At 44.0% G+C, this 19,752-nt stretch overlaps 1 protein-coding gene across 2 annotated transcripts; it reads left to right on the plus strand.

Moving 5' to 3' along the window:
• Nucleotides 1-3,937: 3,937 nt before the first annotated feature.
• LOC109785922 (uncharacterized) lies at nt 3,938-18,941 on the plus strand. 2 transcript variants are annotated; one of them, XM_020344506.4, is made up of 18 exons: nt 3,938-4,183; nt 4,535-4,664; nt 10,995-11,253; nt 11,346-11,574; nt 11,674-11,824; nt 11,928-12,140; nt 13,013-13,111; nt 13,181-13,269; nt 13,380-13,489; nt 13,577-13,689; nt 13,786-13,828; nt 13,917-14,008; nt 14,829-14,877; nt 17,313-17,383; nt 17,878-18,000; nt 18,092-18,207; nt 18,311-18,356; nt 18,446-18,941. In XM_020344506.4, the coding sequence occupies exons 2-18, from the start codon at nt 4,548-4,550 to the stop codon at nt 18,653-18,655; spliced, it is 2,130 nt and encodes a 709-aa protein (XP_020200095.1). In that variant the 5' UTR covers nt 3,938-4,183; nt 4,535-4,547; the 3' UTR covers nt 18,656-18,941. The 2 variants fall into 2 exon arrangements, with proteins under 2 accessions (XP_020200095.1, XP_045086990.1); XM_045231055.2 differs by having other exon boundaries at nt 17,881-18,000.
• Nucleotides 18,942-19,752: the final 811 nt, after the last annotated feature.

Here is a 19,752-nt window from a genome sequence, read left to right on the forward strand (position 1 = left end):
CATGCATTTACTGATTTTTTTAGCTATAAGACCCTGAAATTAAAAAGCACTACAAATGAACTCTGAAAAGGTTGAAAGTTGGCATGGTATCATCATTTCACCCACATAGCATGTGTAAGAAAGTAGAGAGGCTTACGGCAAAAAACTGGATGCACTTCGTGTACAAAACGGACAATCTCTTTCGAAGTATCAGGGTTTCATACGGAAACTCGTCTGTTATAAAGGGATTTCATTTTTTTGAACTTATTTGAACTCCATAGTTTTTCTTTGTTCAAAATGCACCATTCAAAGCCACATCATCACTTTTCAACCATTTGTGACTTCATTTTTTATTTTTCATGCATTTACTGATTTTTTCAGCTATAAGACCCTGAAATTGAAAAGCATAACAAATGAACTCTGAAAAGGTTGAAAGTTGCCATGGTATCATCATTTCACCCACATAGAATGTGCAAGAAAGTAGAGAGGCTTACGACAAAAACTGAATGCACTTCATGTACAAAACGGACAATCTCTTTCGAAGTATCAGGGTTTCATACGGAAAGTCGTCTGTTACAAAGGGATTTCATTTTTTTTTAACTTATTTGAACTCCATAGTTTTTCTATGTTCAAAATGCACCATTCAAAGCCACATCATCAATTTTCAACCCTTTCTGACTTCATTTGTTATTTTTCATGCATTTACTTTTTTTCAGCTATAAGACCCTGAAATTGAAAAGCACTACAAATGAACTCTGAAAAGGTTGAAAGTTGGCATGGTATCATCATTTCACCTACATAGAATGTGCAAGAAAGTAGAGAGGCTTACGGCAAAAACTGTATGCACTTCATGTACAAAACGGACAATCTCTTTCGAAGTATCAGGGTTTCATACGAAAACTCGTCTGTTACAAAGGGATTTCATTTTTTGAACTTATTTGAACTCCATAGTTTTTATGTGTTCAAAATGCACCATTCAAAGCCACGTCGTCAATTTTCAACCCTTTCTGACTTCATTTGTTATTTTTCATGCATTTACTGATTTTTTTGAGCTATAAGACTCTGAAATTGAAAAGCACTACAAATGAACATGGATACATAAGTGACCAAATTAATAGTAGTTCATCATCACATTAAAACCAAAGTACATACATAGTTCAAATTGAACAACATATAGCTCTCCAGAGCATCTAGTTAAACCATACATTGAAACTATGTAAAACCTTGCAAAGCAACAACAAATGCGATCATAATCACAACTAAGGTAACAATTGATCCAACGGCATAATGATACCAAGCCTCGGTATGAATGGCATATTTTCTAATCTTTCTAATCTTCAACCGCATTGCATCCCTCTTGATCTTGTGATCATCGACGACATCCGCAACATGCAACTCCAATATCATCTTCTCCTCCTCAATTTTTTTATTTTTTCCTTCAAGTAATTGTTTTCTTCTTCAACTAAATTTAACCTCTCGACAATAGGGTCGGTTGGAATTTCCGGTTCAACCACCTCCTACATTAATAAAATCTATGTCACATTGGTCGGCATAATTGTCATAAACAATAAATGAATCAAATAGTTATAAAAAGATAATATATACCACATCCGAATTATAGACAGGATGAGGGCCGACGGGGGCGGATACCAGAACCATCGCACTATATAATAACAAGGAATAAAAAAATAAGTAAATTAGACAAGTATCTATCTGAAGTAAGATTTTTTTTCTTTCAGAAAGAAGATAAGAACAAGAGGCTCACCACGGTGGTGCCGGCGACGAGATCGGCGCGGGCGATCGACGGCGGTGAAGACGGGGACGGGACGTGACGGACCGCTAAACCTAGAAAAATCTCGGGGAAAATGGAGCTCGGAGGTCGAGTTTCGAGAGAAGAAATATTAACTAGTGTGGCTCGGACATTTCATCGAACACCTCATGTGCATAGGAGGTGAGCTAGAGCACCCAAATGCCCTCCCCTCGCCGGCCAGCAAAAAACAGAGCAGTGTGGAGTGCTCTGCTCGCCGGCGATGGGCTATATATAGGCAACTCATTTGTCCCGTTTCGTGGCTGGAACCGGGACTAATGGATGTGGGCCAGGAGCGAGGCCCATTGGTCCCGGTTCGTGACTAAAACCGGGACAAATGGGTCCAGACGAACCGGGACCAAAGCCCACGAGGCCCCGGCCGGCCAACTGGGCTCACGAACCGGGACGAATGCACCCATTGGTCCCGGTTCGTATAAGAACCGGGACTAATGGGCTGGCCAGGCCCTTTTTCTACTAGTGATCATTGCTAACTACGAAGTTATTACTATGTTTTTCAACAGATAATCCCGAATGATTGTGTACCTCATCTGATGTATGAGCATGGTCGCCTTGATGTTTTGAACATACGGCCAGGTCATCCTACGAATCTCAACTGTCCATACCGGATTTCTAAAAGAAGTGGAGACATGAAAATCAAAGAATGGAAAAAATGTATGGATAGTCATAAGGAGGTTCTTGAAAGCAAAAGGAAGCGAAGCGCAAGAATTGGAGACATGGTGATCTCCATTCTCCATAATGGAGAGTCAGGGTCTATATTGTTTTATGCTATTTTACCTTAAAGAGGGTATTTAGGTCCTACCTAATACTGATGATCATGTGCCTAGAACAATTAAGTAGGGTTGGTTTGATGACTATGAGGATGATGATCGTATGACTTGTTATTAATAACGAGTAGAAGTTGTATGATGATGATGATTAGTAGGACTTATTATTACGATGATGCATGATGTGGCATGAAGAGTTATTATATATCAGTGGGTGAAATGAATATGGATTGGATTGAAGTGAAGGCACCAAGCATGTGGTGCATGTCGAAAGTAGTACTAATCCAAACTTGATCAAGTTAGGATTAATATTACTTTCGACATGCATCACATGTTGCCTTCACTTTAATCTAAGCCATGTTTAGGCATAGCAGTAGCGTTGGTAAACCAAGCACGGAAATAAGAGAGGACACTTCTCTCTGTTAGCTAGCTTACAACCCTAAATTACCCCCTAAACCACCCCCTTTCAGAAAAAAAACCTCAGCTCCTGCCAGCTGCTGACGCGTGGATGCCTATTTGTCCCGGTTGGTGCCACCAACCGGGACTAAAGGCCCTCCTGCCCGGGCTCGCTGCACCGGCCACGTGGAGGCCCATCTGTCCCGGTTTGTGTAAGAACCGGGACTAAAGGCCTAGAGCATTAGTAACGACCCTTTAGTCCCGGTTCAAAAACCGGGACAAAATGGGCCTTACGAACCGGGACAATAGGCCCTTTTTCTACTAGTGTGTGCCTGCTTTCAAGTTTCAAGTCTTCAACGTGCTTTCTTTTTCTGATTGAGGTTCTTAGCATATTGGCTTCGATCGTTGGTGGCATTATCTGCTCTGTCTTCTTTGGTCCACTTCGAGCTCCCGGTTCTTGTCAATGGAGTTCTAGGAGGGGAAGTCCAACATCACCATGGTGTTCGCCAACTTGCATAGCTCCCTAGTACCGCGTGCCTACCAAATGTCATTATATGTTGACGATGCAGAGATTTTCCGAAAACTTCCTCGTGTGTTTGGTGAGGCGTCTGGCCTGCATATACAAAGATGCGCACTTAGGAGTGTGTCGAGAAAAAAAAAGTACAATAAAGGTCTTCGCTACTATTTTAGCTGAAAAAAGCGTCTACAAAAGAAGCACTCTAGGCGCGACATCACCACGAAAGTGCCGCACGCCCTCCTTTGATAAGTGTAATACCTGCTGTCCACCAGCCGAGTTCCCACCATTTATAGATTCGAAACCGTGTACCATTACAGTTGTGTATGTCCATCTTCAAATACCTTTTGATTTTTTCTATGAAAAAGTTAGCGCGTGCTTTTGACCTTTGGGTGCGCAGGAATATGTTCTCAGCCGAAAGGGAGCGTCTCAGGCTTAAACAAATATACAGATGTGCACTGGCTCGTCTGTAGTCTGAGCAATTCCCCACATTTCTACCGAGTTCACGAGTGAAATCCTGGTCGACACTCGACACTCGGCATCGGCTTCAAGGACGCGCCGTCGCCAGTCTGTCCAGCACCGCCGGTCAGCAGCAGCCCAGCCCGTCTGTCCCCGACGAGCCCCCGAACTCCAATCCTCGGTGGGCAAGCAGGGGACGCCGCGGCTTCCACCGAGTTCCACAAGTCGCCAGGCCGTTTCCAGGTTAGTGCTTTCCCCATAGCTCTCCTCCTTTGAGTTCATCGGATGGTTTTGTGGAAACTCCATGCATCTTGGTATCATTACTATCATCACAGGCTCATAGCTATGTGTTACTGTTGGGTCTGCGCTTGACTGAATTTTTGTTCTTTGTGTAAATTATCTAGTACTCCCTCCGTCCAAAGTTAGTATAATGTTAAGTCACTTATTTTGAGACGTAGGGAATAGATCTTTGTTGTATCTTGGGTCTTATTTGTGACAGATATGTTGATCTGCTGGTCAGCAAGGAGAAAGATCAAAGGAATTAAATTGCTTATTGGGCTGTAGATATAAGGTTTTTTTTCCCCTTTCTGTCAGGAAAGGCAACGGAATGGACGATGCATGTTCACGGCCAACGCTTATGCCACTCGATTTATTACGAGAAATTACTAATGGTTTCTCCGAGGAGCGGAGACTTGGTAGCGGTTCGTTTGGAAAGGTTTATGAGGTAAGATTTATGATCTCCATGGCTTCCTGAAATGGACAAGATCATACAATAATGCAACTAATTATCTTCCTAACAAAGGGGTATATGGTAATATTCACAATACTGTATATAAAATCTGAGATCTATTAGGAGATGATGAGTGAGTACGTGCATGTGTATGCAAGTTGCATATTTTATTTCCAGACAAGCATGAGGCCTCCCTCCTCCAGCCCATCATGTCCCTCGTCGGCCGCGGGAGCGACAGGAGGGAAAACCTAGCCGCCGTCATGCCTCCCTTTCTCCCTCCACCTCCCTCACGGTCAGCGTCGGCGCCGGCGGGGATCCATCATCCTCTCGCGTGGTGGATCGGCTTGGCGGGGCTTCTAGGCTAGAGTGCGGCGCTGGCGGCACGCGCCGGAGCAAGGCAGCGACGGTGGCATGGCGGGTGCGCGCCGGGCAATGTGGGGAGGATCATGCTCGGGGATCAGCGGCGGCGGCTTCGCGGTGGCCAGATCCGTCCCGCAGGGTGGCGCGGGGTGCGACCGGGCAACTACCTTGTAGCTGTGGACACTACTCCTCGCGGCGGCATGGCGGGTGTGTGTCAGGCAATGTGGGGCGAAGCGTGCTCGGGGTTTGGCGGCGGCTTCGCGACGGCCAGATTCGACCCGCGGGTGGCACGAGCTGTGGCCGGCCGACTACCTTGTAGTTGTGGATGCTACTCCTCGCGACAGCGGCGGCATGTCTCCCTCCCTGGTGTGGCCTTCTGACGACGCGACGATGGATGCTGGGGCGGTGGCCGCTGGCGGCGGAGCTGGTGGTGGCCTTCTCTTCATAGTGATGGGATGTCAAGCGTGGTTGACCATGGGACAGCGCATGAGAGATTCGGGACCTAGTGCCTGAATTTGATGCTCCTCCATTACTAGGATAAGGGAGTCTAGGAGCATAACCATTATTTTTCCAATTTGGATTATAGCTATTACAAGCAATAAAATTCACATCACTGGTTTCTTCATTAGTGATGACATTCATGTTTACATATTCTTTACCTTTCATCACGGAGATAAGTTCATCAAGTTTGGCTGTCAACTCTGTGCTACTTAATTCAACTGAGTTCACCCTCTTGGTGGTGGCTCTTTCAACATGCGATTGGACATGGTTCTTTTGCATATCATCAAGTAATTTCTTAACATCATCTATGGGCTTTCCCATGATTGTTCCTCCTAAAGCTGTTTAAAGCATAGTTTTTGAAATGTGATTTAAATCATTATAAAAGATATGAAGGATTAACCACTCCTTCGTTCCATGGTTAGGGCAATGCCTCATAGCTTCTTTCATTCTATCCCACGCCAGCACCGGTGGCTCACGTTCTTCTTTCTTGAAACCTGTAATCTGAGAACATAATTGCATATTTTTTACAGGTGGACAAAACTTAGATAAAAAAATTGCTGCAATAATCAGCCCAAGAAGTAATACCGCCTCTAGGTAGAGCTAGAAGCCGTTCTTTTGCTTTTCCACTCAAAGAGAAAGGAAATAGACACAACTTTAAAGCGTGAGGGTCATAATCTCTAATGCGTGTCATGTTGCAGAATTCAGTAAAACTATGCAAGTGCATACCAACATCTTAAGAAGCAGAGCCTTCAAATTGGTCATGTTGAACCATGAAAACTAACTTCGGTTTGATCTCATACTCAGTGGCTGCAGCCTCAGGTTGTGCTATTGGTTCACGCATGAAGTTATTGCTACGAGTAGCAAAACTCCCAAGGTTACAAGCCATGGTAATCTGTTTGTGTTTTTCAACAGGCAAGACTTGCAACAAGAAATAAAATTTAAACTAAAAACAGACAAGTAAAAACAAAAATTGAAACATAACTTTAGCAAAAACTCTAAACACAAAGACTAGGAATACTAAACTCCTCCCCGGCAACGGTGCCAGAAAAATAGCTTGATACCTCCTTTTACTGATCCGTTAATGGAACAGAAAAGTGTATCCCGCACCTATTTCCCTAGAGGTGACCCTGGGTTATCGAACCTATGAGAGAAAGATTCTCTTAAAGCGATGGTCTCTAGCAAGCTTATGTTAAAGGATCGGTTTCAGCTTTTGATCGGATCAATTAAGCAAATAGTGATTCAAACACTTATAATAAAAAGAGGTACGAGAATGAGGTCTTAATGCTTACAACCATGTATTTGTGTTGGGACCAGATATGATCTTTTGTGCGCTAAAAGTTACCCATCGAGATGTGCTTGTTACAAACCAAAGTGGGGTATGTGTCTAAATAACATCTTGACCAGCATAAGTTCTGCATCAAGAATCAGTTGTCCTACCGCAGGCCCTATCCGTCGCGCGAGGTTGACTTATTAATTAACATAATGAACTCAGACAAGAGCTTTGGGCTTTTAATGATTACACCTCGTGTATCTCCAAGGATAGGATCCGTGTTACCCTACTAAACCTTATTGCCACCGATGTTTTGTATAACACTTCATGGTCTCCTTGCTCCTAGCCTCACCGTGGCTCGATCTCCATGATCATGGGTACCTATAGGGATCAAGATCACGAACATGATAAGAGACATTCACGGAACAATTTTATTTCACACATACGTGATATTAATTCAAAGCCCTTCCATTGATCCCCACAACAAATACAGAGGGTTCCAAGGCTTATGCCTCAACCCATACCTTACCTAACTACTCAAACATTTAAGAACACATCTTGAAGATTGATTGATTGCAAATATGTCTTACAATGGATGCCTTGTGCGATGGACGATTACAAGTATGAACTAGATGAGGTAGCACTATGGTGGTAATGGTGGTTATGGAGATGGCAATTGCGGCGGCTAGGGTTTGTCGATGAAGATGATGTTCTCGCTTCTGTCGACCGCTCCCCTGTTGACATTTTGATGTGGTCCCATTTTATAGAAGTTATTCAGGTGGACAATCTGGCTCGGTTTGCATGCCATACGAGCGCTCATACGGGCGCGAACACCATTTTTTGTGCTGTCTTTGCAGAAAGACCTCCTATTGGTTTGATCTTTCTCTATTTTCCTTCCTTTCCATTTCCACACGCGATTTCTTTCCTTTTTAGCCCATTTCCCGGGGAAACACATCCAATAGAGTATTTGTGGAATCCTTTGCATTCATTATTCATTAGAAGCAATATCAGAGCGAATATATCTTTTTAAATGAAATATCTGGAATTATGCTAAGGTAGATTAGTGTAAAAATATCACTCATCAAATATGATGATTTCATGGCCGGACGTGTGATGCGTTAGATGGATACTCCAGGTGATTGGGAACATAAAACAGGAGTGGAAGAACTTAATTTTTATGGGTCTTTGAGTATCATGAAGAAAAATAAGGAACTACCGTTGCAGATGGAGTCATGTGATGTAAGGGGGTAGTAGTGAAGCTCATGAATGGTTGAAGTCCACGTACATGGAAATTCGCGCATGGTGGCTTCAACATGGCAATGTCATATCCGCCTATATTTTTTCTCGAAAAGGATGATTACCCCCGGCTTCTGCATACAACATGATGCACACAACCATCTTAATTAATTATTCACCAGAGTCTGAAAAAATGAATACAAGGATCAACACGAAGCCCCCTTCTAGCCGAACAAAGTCGCTACACCTACAAACATACAGATGTTCCATGTCCGCATAACAGACACAATCTAATACAGTGGCCTGAAGACCATCCAGTCTAGGTATCCCATAACATGCACCGTTTGCACACGCACTAGGATCCGCCGCCGCCATCTTACGCCATCTTCCGCCATCCCGTCTTCAGGAGGAATAAGTGCATAGATCTTGCCAGTCCCATCTACCATCGACGGCACCACAACACCAGAGAGCTCCACCATCTTGCGTGCGTCGATCAAACCATGTGCAACTCTGAGACTCCATTGCTCCACACCACTGAGACCCACCATCATCAACGCGGTCGATGAAACACCGCTCCACCTGTTGTCCTTTTTAGTGAACCAGTGCTCCAAGATGATGCCCCTAGGAGGGAGAAAAGCACCAAAGTCTTTGTCATCATCCAATCCGGAAGACCTAGATCTAGGTTTTCCCTCGGAACAGCTGCCACCTTAAGGAAGAGGGGCACGCCATCTGCAACTGCCGACGCACCCAAGCGGTGCCCACCACCACAGCGACGACGCCTTCAACAAGGACACACCGCCAAGAGCAATGTCGCTGCCCTAGGTTTTCACACAGAGTCCGTGAGGTGGGAAAAGGTAGGGCGGACCCGAACGACGTCGTAGACGGCAGGAACTGACCTGGGAATTATCCCAATCCGGACCCCCACCTCCCGCTCCATCCCAACCCGGCAACCGGCTAGCAGCACGACCATGTCCGATAAGACGAAATGCACGCACCATGGGTTGGAGGAAGGAGTAGATCGGCGCCATTGGCCGCCAGGGCATCAATCCGCCGCACCAACCCACCGATGAATCGCCGACCATCCGGTCCGATCCCCAGCTGACAACCCGCCCCGCCATGCTACCAGATAGGGAAGAGTCAACAAAGGGACCGCCGTCCCTGATCCATGGATCGCAGCCGCCGTGCTAGCGCCGAGCAGCCGAAGAAGGGCCCCGCCGCCGCCTTCCTCGGAGCCATCTAGACTTTGCCGAAGGGCGCCTCATGCGACGGTGAGGGGAGAAAGGTGCAACGGAGGATGATGAGGCTTCGGGGTGAAGGGCGGCGAAGGAGGGATCCGGTGGCGGTGCTAGATCGTGATCGCGAGTCCCTTCTAGCCGGAGCGAATCGCATCGCCTCCCGAACCATTTTTTAAGGAGCGAGACGGTCTCCAAGCGAGAATGGTGGTCAAACATGTGGTATGACTAAGTGTGTAGATGGTGCTGAAGCAGTGTTGGAGAGTACCAACTTCAACTTGGTGATTGTGCCTATCGAGGTGGACACATATGGAGATGGGCAAGAGAGTTGACAATGGAGAAACTGAAAAAGTGTTGAAAAGTCTGAAAAAATCTTGGATATATGGCTGTATATTCTAGGTGTTTGATGCACTTGGCAAAGTGTGAATGTCATACGCAGAAGGAGGCGGAGTGCTAAATACTGTCCAAAAAAAGGATGAGACAACTTCTAATGTGACTCGAGATGACTAAAGGCAACAAAAAAATTTCTTCAAGTTCAGACATGCAGTCAACAATAGCGAGAATGGTGAGTTCATAAATTCTTATATATGACATCCAATATGTGAGTTGTTCACTCTCCCACAGATTAAGAAAGAAGCCACCAGGGTGACGATGCATTGGTGTGGTTGGATATGGTGATTTTATGGTCGGGCGTGTAATGCGTTGGACGAATACTCCGGGAGATTGGGAACATAAAACAGGAGTTGAAGAACTTAATTTTTTTGGGTCTTTGAGTATCATGAAGAAAAAAAGGAACTACAGTTGCTGCAGGTGGAGTCATGTGATGTCAACGGAGCAGTAGTGAAGCTCATGAATGGTTCAAGTCCAAGTACACGGAGATTCGTGCATGGTGACTTCAAGATGGCAAGGTCATATTCGCCTATGTGGAGTGTTAATATGTGTCAAATATTAGGTGTATGGGTTGTTCTACAATTGGACTTGTAACTATAGCCGTGGGTTAGGTCTTTGAGTCGATAGGACACGTGTACCTGGGACTATTATATATAGTCACCACGGGTAGCCGATAGCCAAATAGACTAGACATAAGTTGTACGTTAAAACAGAGATCATGAGAGATACGGTCCAGGCACCGTTGCAGGGATGGCCGGACCGGCCGTAGTGCGGCGGTCGGAGTGATGTCTGGTGTTCTTGGAGGGCTTATCGTTGAATACATGGCCGTGCACCCGTAATCATGCCCCGAAGATATAGCCATGTTGACAAACCTCAGTAACAAATATTGGTCTCATGCTCGTGCTTGTGTGATTGCTTGTCCTCAACGGATCAACGGGTGACCTCAAATATATCTTCAGTAGCTGCAAAAGATATATTCCCATCACCACTTATGAACCTAGTTTCCTTCAGAAGCCACTCGGTTGTGTGTCATCTCCTTCATCTTCAAGGCGGGTAGCCCCAGCAACACTTTACCCCGGGAGTAAACTTGTTTTCCTTTTACGCGTGGGAGTAAACTTGTCGACGACCAGCTCCCTCAGTATGATGTCAGAGTACTCCAGGCGAGCACTCGAGCAGCTCCTGCAACGCAGAAGATAGCTACTCCTATATTTCTTTCTCTACTGATCTTATTAATGATTAACGCACATACTGTCATGCAGCAGTACATGACTTGGGTCGAGCATTTTCTGCTTAACTATACGAACAGAAAATTAAACCATGTGAAATGTTTGGTAGGGAGTGCTTCAAGACGGGAAAAAGATAGCTGTGAAGATGCTCTATGATATGCCCGGACTCGACGATGAGCAATTTAAGAACGAGTTTAAGAATCTTACATGGCTCCGACACCAAAATATTGTGCGGTTAGTTGGCTATTGCTACGATATTCAGGAAATACAAGTAATGCACGAAGGAAGGTTGATTCTTGCTGAAAGGACACATAGGGCGCTCTGCTTGGAGTATATGTCTAAAGGAAGCCTTGAAAATTATCTTTCTGGTAATGATAAAGTTCTCCTTGTTTTAGCCAGCATGTTAAGGTATCATTGTTAAAATTTACATCTCAAGAATTCTCCTTATTTGGTTCTGCAGATGAATGTGATAGATATGATTGGCATACAGGATATGGAATAATTAATGGGATTTGCAAGGGTTTGAAGTACCTCCACAATGAATTAGAACCTCCCATTTATCATTTGGATTTAAAGCCAGCCAATGTATTGCTGGATGAGAACATGGTTCCCAGGATTGCAGATTTTGGGATGTCAAGGCTCTTCACAGATGAACAAACACGAGCTACAAGAAGCTCTTTAGGAACATTGTAAGCATTCTTCATGTGAACTTAAATTTGAAAAATGTAACTTTTTATTTGGATTAGATGTATAGTTTCAGCAACATTTATCTATGATCTATGATGCAGTGGGTACTTGCCACCGGAATATATACACAATAATTTAATCTCAAATAAGTTCGACATATTCAGCTTGGGTGTTGTAATTATAAAGATAATGGCAGGACGTGCGGGCTACTTCAATAGCGCTGAAATGCCATCCCGGGAATTCACTGATCTTGTAAGATAATATGTTGTCTTTATTGAGATCGTGTGTACATTCCATAAGTAATACTTTGCTTATCCTTGTATATGACCAATATTTTTGCGCTCTAACTGCGTAGGTGCAGGAAAAGTGGACAACTAAGCTACTTGAAACATTTAATCTGAGGAAGGCATATTCTGCACAAGTAAGAATATGCATTAAAATAGCTTTAAGTTGTGTGCAGGAGGATCGACATAAAAGGCCAACTATACAGGATATTGTTGATAGACTGAATAATACAGTAGCTAAGTGTACTGATGCGGCAAGAATGGACTGGTTCTTGATTTACCAGGTGTGAACTGGTTGCTGTTTAAATACCATCTTCCTCTTAATCTAGGTCTTCTTTTTCCTATGGAATAAAAACTAGAATCTGGAATTATGTCATGGGTACACCATGGTAAATATTGCTAATTGCCATGGATTGTCATAGTTTGATTCAGCCATGATCTATTTTCGAAAAAAAATTATTATAGATATGAGCCTGTGTGTGTATGTGTTAGAAGCATGAGGCTGATGTTTATGGAGTTGTAAGTATAGCAATGAAGTAAGATTAAAAATAACCAAGAAAGAAGAGGAACCGAAAGGATTCTAGTTTCCCCAAATTACCAAATTATATTAGCATTGCCCGAGCCTGCTTCAGAGGAGATATAGCATTAGTTGTGAAAAAGCATTGGGCATGCACCTAGGTGGTGAGGTGCAGGAAAGGAGTTGATCGTGTAACTCGAGATCAGAACATGTGTCCAGATGTGAATCCAATTGATCTCACCAGCAATTATTCTGACAATTATGAGGCCTGGATTTTGCATGTGTATGTGGGTACTCCAGCTCCTTGACAGGTTGCCTTTAATCAAGTTGGCACAAAATAGTCGTGCCCAGAATATAGTCTCAGCATGTCCAACATGCTTATTGAAGTATGTTATTGAGAGCAGAATGATGCCTTTACAGAAGTTGACTCAGTACATCTTAAACTTGAACAAATGCTTATTGAAGTATGTTGGTCTGCTGAATAGCTTTGTGTATGACTCTGCATGACTGCATGTAGTTGTGTTCTTAGTTGTCGGTTAGAACAGCTTTTGTACCTTCTATATTATTAAACCTGCTATTAGTAATATTAGTATAGTTGATTCTTTTAAGAAGCTAAGTTGATTGGTTATACTGATGCAGGACAGTTTAGGTCATTTAACTCAACCTGGAAACATATCTAATCTCCATTGTGAACAAGAAACTCCGTCGAAAAACAACCCTTCCCCATCTTACGATATGGTATGATATCATCCTGTAATTAGCTTGTTTAATGTTGTAGCTTTATGTATAATTGTTTCCTCTTCACAGGAGGCTGATAAGAACATTTTCCCTCGGTATGCTCAAGATCCAATTGATAAACATGTCAACCATATATACCATGGATCCACTTTTAATCAGTATGCTCAGTTTATATTTTGAAATTCTGTTTGTTATCGGCCATCCAGTCAAGTATGTCACGGAACGGAAAGATGTTGACCTCGGTTTCTTGCCTGGAACTACCTTTCAGGGATACAGCAACAATTATTCACTCTACTTGTTTTGAAGAAAATGCTAGTCCTACAAAAGCAGTATTAGATGGTGACTCGCCGAATGACAATCAAGAGTACTCAGCTGATGGTAAATAAATACTCGGTAGCTAATTATATTATTTAACTAGAAAAGATTCCAGATCATCTATTGACATGGGCAATACGTTTAACGTAGGTAATTCATTACCTGGTGTTGAGGGATTTCAAATTTCCGGCGATCCTAAACCAGGATCTACTTTAAGAGCATGCGGTTTTTCTATAAATGGTACTACAGTTTGTCATATCCAGGTATTTTGTTTCTGACTCTGAATTGCTATTCTGTCATCTTTGATGTGAATTTCCAGACCTTGCAATTAACCTTTCACATGGGAATGTTGTTTTCAGTGGGTTCACTATCTTAAAGATGGGACCAGGCATTCTATTGAAGGTAAAGAAGGGACCTTTTGTCCTGCAACTTCATAATGTTCAGCGAATAAGTAATTATACTGAATAATTCTATATGTTCTGCACTCCAGGTGCTACGACGTCTGACTATGTGGTTACTGCAGATGATGTTGACACTCTTCTTGCTGTAGACTGCACTCCTATGGATGATAATGGTCGCCAGGTTGCAGACAAATGTTGTTCTATAATGTGTTTGTCCGGTTCGAGGCTTGGGAACTTGACAAAACTTTGATTATACATTTGCAGTAGTAACCACATGAGCTTGGAGCCTGCGATACGAAATTAGTACCCTAAACTATACTACAGACACTAATGGATATGGGATTTTCTGCACCTCATTAAAAAAACTAAACCTACGCGCAAAACAATTTTTTTAACCTTATTTTTTCAGAAACTCAGGTAAAGTGAAATTTACTCTAAAATTTGATCAAACTGACTATGGAGGTTTAAAATATTCCTGTTTTTACCATTATCATGACATAGACCTGTTTTGGCACCGTCAGGTTTTGAAGCATTTTGTGGCTTCTCTCGTTATAGTACATGCTTTCTCTCATTTCCATTGTTACAAACTATGGGTATTTTTAACTTGGTCATTAAAGGCTGCATGTTTTGGTCCTTATAGGCTGCTAAACGGCTTGTAAGAGCACAATCATATCCTTTAAAATGTTATTATATATGCATAGGCCCAGGACCATCTGACATTTACAAAAGCTTGATTAGCTGTGTATTTCCTGGGTTTTCTATTTTTTAAATGATACTTTCTGTGGGAAGTTCACATGCTAATTTTCATTGAGGCAATAATTTTTTATTATCTAGCTGGGATAAATGTACTTGCAATATTCCAAACGCATGGGTCTAAAATGAAATTATGTATGCCGTAATGTTCTTCTTTGAATTTGTTATGTTGAATTTTTGCATTAGTTCTGCCCATAGTGCTCTTCTTTGAGATTTTGAGTTTGATGAGCTGTTCCTCTTGATTGTAGGGTAATTTGGTGATGGAATTTGCTAACAATGCCAACAAGATAACCTGCGGTAAGTGTATGCTGTATGTATTGTTGCTTCCTGGATCCCTTGGTAGGATGAATTGTGATTTTGTCATGCTCTCCTGTAATATTATTGGATCAACATTTGTAATTGACATATTCTGACTAGCATATTTTGAAATTTTCCCCCTCGTGTCGCCCCCGCGGGCGACCTAGGGGGAACCCTAGCCGCCGTCCTCTCGGCCCCTCCTCCGCCTCCTCCTCTCCTCGCCGCCGTCCGCAGCGCCGGCGGGCAAAGCTTGGGCGGCTGGGCGACGGCGGGGCATCTCTCCCCCTTGGGACGTAATGGGCGGCGCGGGACGACCAAATCGCGAAGAGGCGTCGGGTTAGCATGGGGTCTGGCGGCGCGGCGGGCGAGCATCTTGGCGGCGGCGCGTTGCGGCGCCCGCGACGCGGCTCGGCAGCTGCGGCTTGGATGCGTGTCCGCGGCGAGGTGGTGGCTGCGTGGTCTTCAGATCGGGTGGTCGCGGGCGCCGCCATGTTCAGGCCGGATCCATCTGGATCTGGCGCTCGGATGTTGTCGGCCGGCGCAGGGTGGTGGTCTACGCCGCTGGCCTCGTCGGATCGTTGGATCCGGCGCCTGGAGATCTACAACAGCTGTCCTTCTTGATCTCTGCTGGTCTCGGTTCGTCTCGCTGTCGGATCCGGAACATCAGAGGTTTGGTGGTATAGGTTGGGGACCGGAGGAAACTTTGGCCGGCTGGTCCGGCCCGGCGTCGTCCCTCGACACTGTTACCCTCCCTGGAGGCGAAGCCAAGGTCCCTCCTATCCACATCTGAACCCCTCCCGGACGAAAGTCCAAAATTCAGTCTGGATTGAGCGGCGGCGGCGCCCTGCGCATCGTAACCTCCATGGAGGCGCCGTCTTGGGAGGCTCAGATGGTCGGGCGAGAGATGCTATGGGTGGTGGGCGCCGCGTAGCTCCAGCAGCGGCGACAGTTTGAGCTCCGGGGGAAACCCTAGATCTGGGTCTACCGGATCGGACGATGATGGCACCTTCGCTGCCGTTGTCCCTCCTGGGGGCATCATTTTGGAGCACGTGCTGGCTGGAGGGGACAAGAGGAGGAGCGGAGTTTCATGTATCGCGAGGCTGACGGCGGATCTTGGCGGCATGGCATCGCGGAGGTTCGGCGATGGGCGCTTTTGGAGATGGACTCACGCAGGAGGAGGAAGCTGTCTGGCGTCATGGTGGCGTTGAAGGCAGAGAGGCCTGGCAAGGTCGGTGCAACAATTTTGCTCTGAGGATGGACCGAGGGATGATGGAGGTGACGGCCCTTGCAGCGTGCGGTGCTCACTGGGAGTGTGTCTGACCGATGTGGGACCCAATCCAGGTAGTGGCTTGGATGGGACACCCGGCTTTAGATGTTAGGCTTTAGTGCGATGTCTGTTTGGTATTAGGCCCGGACATTCGGCACGCCTTCATCAAGGGGATAGGAATAGCAACGGTGTTGCGAAGATGGTGGCTTCAGACTTATTGATGTATCACCTTGTACGGTCTTAATTTGTGAATAATTAATAATATGGCTGCATGCATCGTCTAGATGCAGAGGCCGGGGGTACATCCTCCTTTTCTAAAAAAAATAAAAAAATGTTTCGAAACTTGCAAAATTTCTAGACACTAGTATTTACTACCCATTGTATCTTGTTGGTAAAGTCGAAGGTTCATCTACATAATAATGGCATTTTTTTATGTTTGACAAATTAACTTCTCAATAACATGAAATTTTATAAATTAGCCATGGACATCGTTTTTTAACCTCTAGCCTACCCCAACTTGTTTGTGACAAAAGGCTTTGTTCTAGCCTTCCGGCTGTTGCATATTTACCTCTGTACATACCTCCTCCCAAGGGAGGGCTGGGATACACTGAACTAATTTGTTGAAAACCACTATAATTTTGAAAGATTCAAATTTGTGTGCATAGTTTTTTTTTTGAAGAAAACACCGAAAGGTCCTTGTAATTTTACATGCTTGTGGTAAAAGCATATTTTATTTGAAGATGAGTCACAGACTTATGGTCACCTGATAGATAGGATAATTACATGTATGTTCGTGTTACACTATTTCGAAGTGGGAGTCTTGTAGGAGCACCTCAGGAAGAAAATGAAGAGGATGCCTGCGATTGTTTACACAGTACACAAAGGTCTAAAAAAGGGCACAAACTTGATGACTAAAAAAGTTAGTGAAAAACTTACGTCCATGATGACGAGGTTTCATTATTTGGTTTCTCTAGAAAATATCGACTTATAATTAGCGATATTTGTTCACCATGGTTGATCTTTTGTGCCTGTGAAATGTTGAGGTATGGTGAACGCTCTTCTTCTAGGTTATCCTTAATTTAGTGCACTACTGTTAGCATAGCTCTGCGTTTCATTTACACTTCTTTACTTTCTTAGAATTATCCAAGTTCCATTCTATGTTACGCAGACCCAGAACTGCAGAATGACGTCAATATATGTATTTCAAGGGGGAGAGCCGACTTTGATGTTTTTGTCCTGGTAGGTCTTCAAGTATTTGTTATCCATCAACTGTCTGAACTATAAGTACAATTTGCTGCCCTATGAAGAGAATGCTCACTTGGAAGGCTTCCGATCCTGATAATGCCATCAGTCATGTTTTAGAAGTTCGGCATTTTTGTTAGTGTTCCTTCTACTGTTGCATTTTGTGTCCTATAAACTTGTGATCCTTCAGATGCATGCGTACATTATTCTACTGTTGCATTTTATGTCTTATAAACTAAAGAGGGAGCAATCGAAGAAACTGTCATCATTTTCTAGCTTATTTTGAACTAGGAGCTTACACTTAAAACGATTGCGCAATTTTTAGAGAAAAAATAGATTGCGCAATTTGATTAAGGGTATTCCGTAATCCGTATAATACAAGGGTCACAAGTAGGGAGGCAAGGAGGTCTGATCAAAACTGACAGCATTATGCTCCACATCGACTCTCATCAGTGTACTATAATTGAAGGCTGACATCTGCCTTTGCACAGCAGATGTATTCTCCTGAGGAATGGGAACATGCCACTTTAGTGCTTAGACGAACTGGATATCAAGTTAACTTAAGCCGTAAGGATGAAATTTTAATTGACGAGAAATATTCACCAAATGTACAGGTACATTGTCGGACAGGCACATTTATTCATTCAGTACTTATGGTTGCGCCTGACAGATGTTATTTGATTTTCTATATTTATTTTCCCACAGATAAAAATTCCCATTGGACGAACTACTCAGTTTATTTTAGTAAGCTCTAGGGGTGTAAATCTACCATTTAATACACAGGGCATAACAGAGCCCAGTACCGAGGATAATGACATAAGGTGCCACTGCCAATTGTTACCGTACCATACTAACTTTTTGTTTGATGCTTTTTGGTTGACAAATGGTGAAAATTCATAGATCTGATTAAGTGCACCTCTGCAGGCTACGCGATCTAACCGTATTGGTCTTTAGAGCCTTCCAGAATAAGGTATATTTGACTTTCTGTGTACGATATATGGTCTGTGTCAAATTGTCTGTTCCATTTTCTTTTCTATGATTGAACTGAATTTAATGCAGACACCGCTATCTTCACTCGTCCTCCCAAAAGAAACAGATGCCATTTCATTTGCAAAGGAAAAAAATATAGATGACATTCCATCATCGAGCACGAAGAATCCCATCGCTGAGCCACCTGCCTTCTTGTCGAAGAAGAGATGGCTTAGTTCCTTTTTCAAAAGGAAAGGCAAGGGCCTAGCTAGATGTGCCAGCCAAGAAAATTCCCTTTAGAAGAGTTCTGCTCATTGTTCTGTGCAGGTTTTCATTTTTTGTCATGAGGTGAATGGCTAAGAGTATTTATCTTTTTTCTTCGTCCCATTTTATTACATTTATGAGGTAAAACTGGAGCAAACCGACATGTTGTAACCAACTTCTTATGTTCGATAGTAGACATAATTAACTAGAACAGCAGCCGATATCTTCTGCCCTGCTACAAGCTGCATCATGTGTACTGTTACTACTCTTGCGCGAGTTCCCGACATGTTTCTGAAGTCAAAGTACCTTCCTGGAACAGATATATAATCCACTCATTCCATGAAAAAGGTGATGTCTCTGGGTTTGTTGTGAGAGGTGTCAAACTTGTGCACTTTTTTTGATGTCTCTGAGATTCATCCAAGCCAAAGTTGGTGCTGCTACACTTGCTGACCATTGGCTCCATCTCCGGCCACCGAGTGGGTCATCCTGTATCGATCGATAGCGAGGGGGAGGATTTGTTTGCTGCTCCACCGCGCGTTGATGTGACCGGCCATGTTCATATCCGGCTGATCCGGCACGTGCAGGATTTCTGGTCGTTGATGGAATTCCCTACATAGGCGTCGAGGTTTCTGGGAGTGTGGACGCGATGTGGATGACGGAGACACGGACGTACAGTTCCGTCGCGGTGACGCGGTCACTCCGGCGGGCGTCTCTGGATACTGCTGATGACATGAGCTGACAGCGAGAACACAGACACCGCAGACACCAGTGTACGTGGCCTCACACGCTAGTGACGCGAACATCCAGACTGCAGGTACCGCCGGGTGCTCTAACATTTGTTCCATTTGTTTTCGCATGGATATGATAGAAGCTCACTTTATTGCATGAGGGGATGTACAAACTCATCTAAACCTGTACGATTTATTAAAGTGTAGTAACACACCATTCACCTCAACACGAGTTATTATCATCCTAGCTCCTACCAGTGGTGGTGTCTATATGTAGCTCTCTTCCACCGTGGTTTGTAGCGACCAACAGGCTAGAGCAGATCCCACTTCCCCGTCGTTCATTCTCATTTCCCGAGGAAAACTAAAGAAAGTTGCATATATGCCATTTCTCCAAGTAAGAGACAG

The sequence above is a fragment of the Aegilops tauschii genome, chromosome 7, assembly GCF_002575655.3.
Source record: "Aegilops tauschii subsp. strangulata cultivar AL8/78 chromosome 7, Aet v6.0, whole genome shotgun sequence".
NCBI classification, from domain to species: domain Eukaryota; kingdom Viridiplantae; phylum Streptophyta; class Magnoliopsida; order Poales; family Poaceae; genus Aegilops; species Aegilops tauschii.

Excerpts from the sequence above, each read along its gene's own strand:
- LOC109785922 (XM_020344506.4), top strand. The coding sequence starts at position 4,548 with ATGGACGATGCATGTTCACGGCCAACGCTTATGCCACTCGATTTATTA. Across the intron at positions 18,208-18,310 it reads ACCGAGGATAATGACATAAG|GCTACGCGATCTAACCGTAT; the intron begins GTGCCACTGCCA and ends GCACCTCTGCAG. Across the intron at positions 18,357-18,445 it reads TTAGAGCCTTCCAGAATAAG|ACACCGCTATCTTCACTCGT; the intron begins GTATATTTGACT and ends AATTTAATGCAG.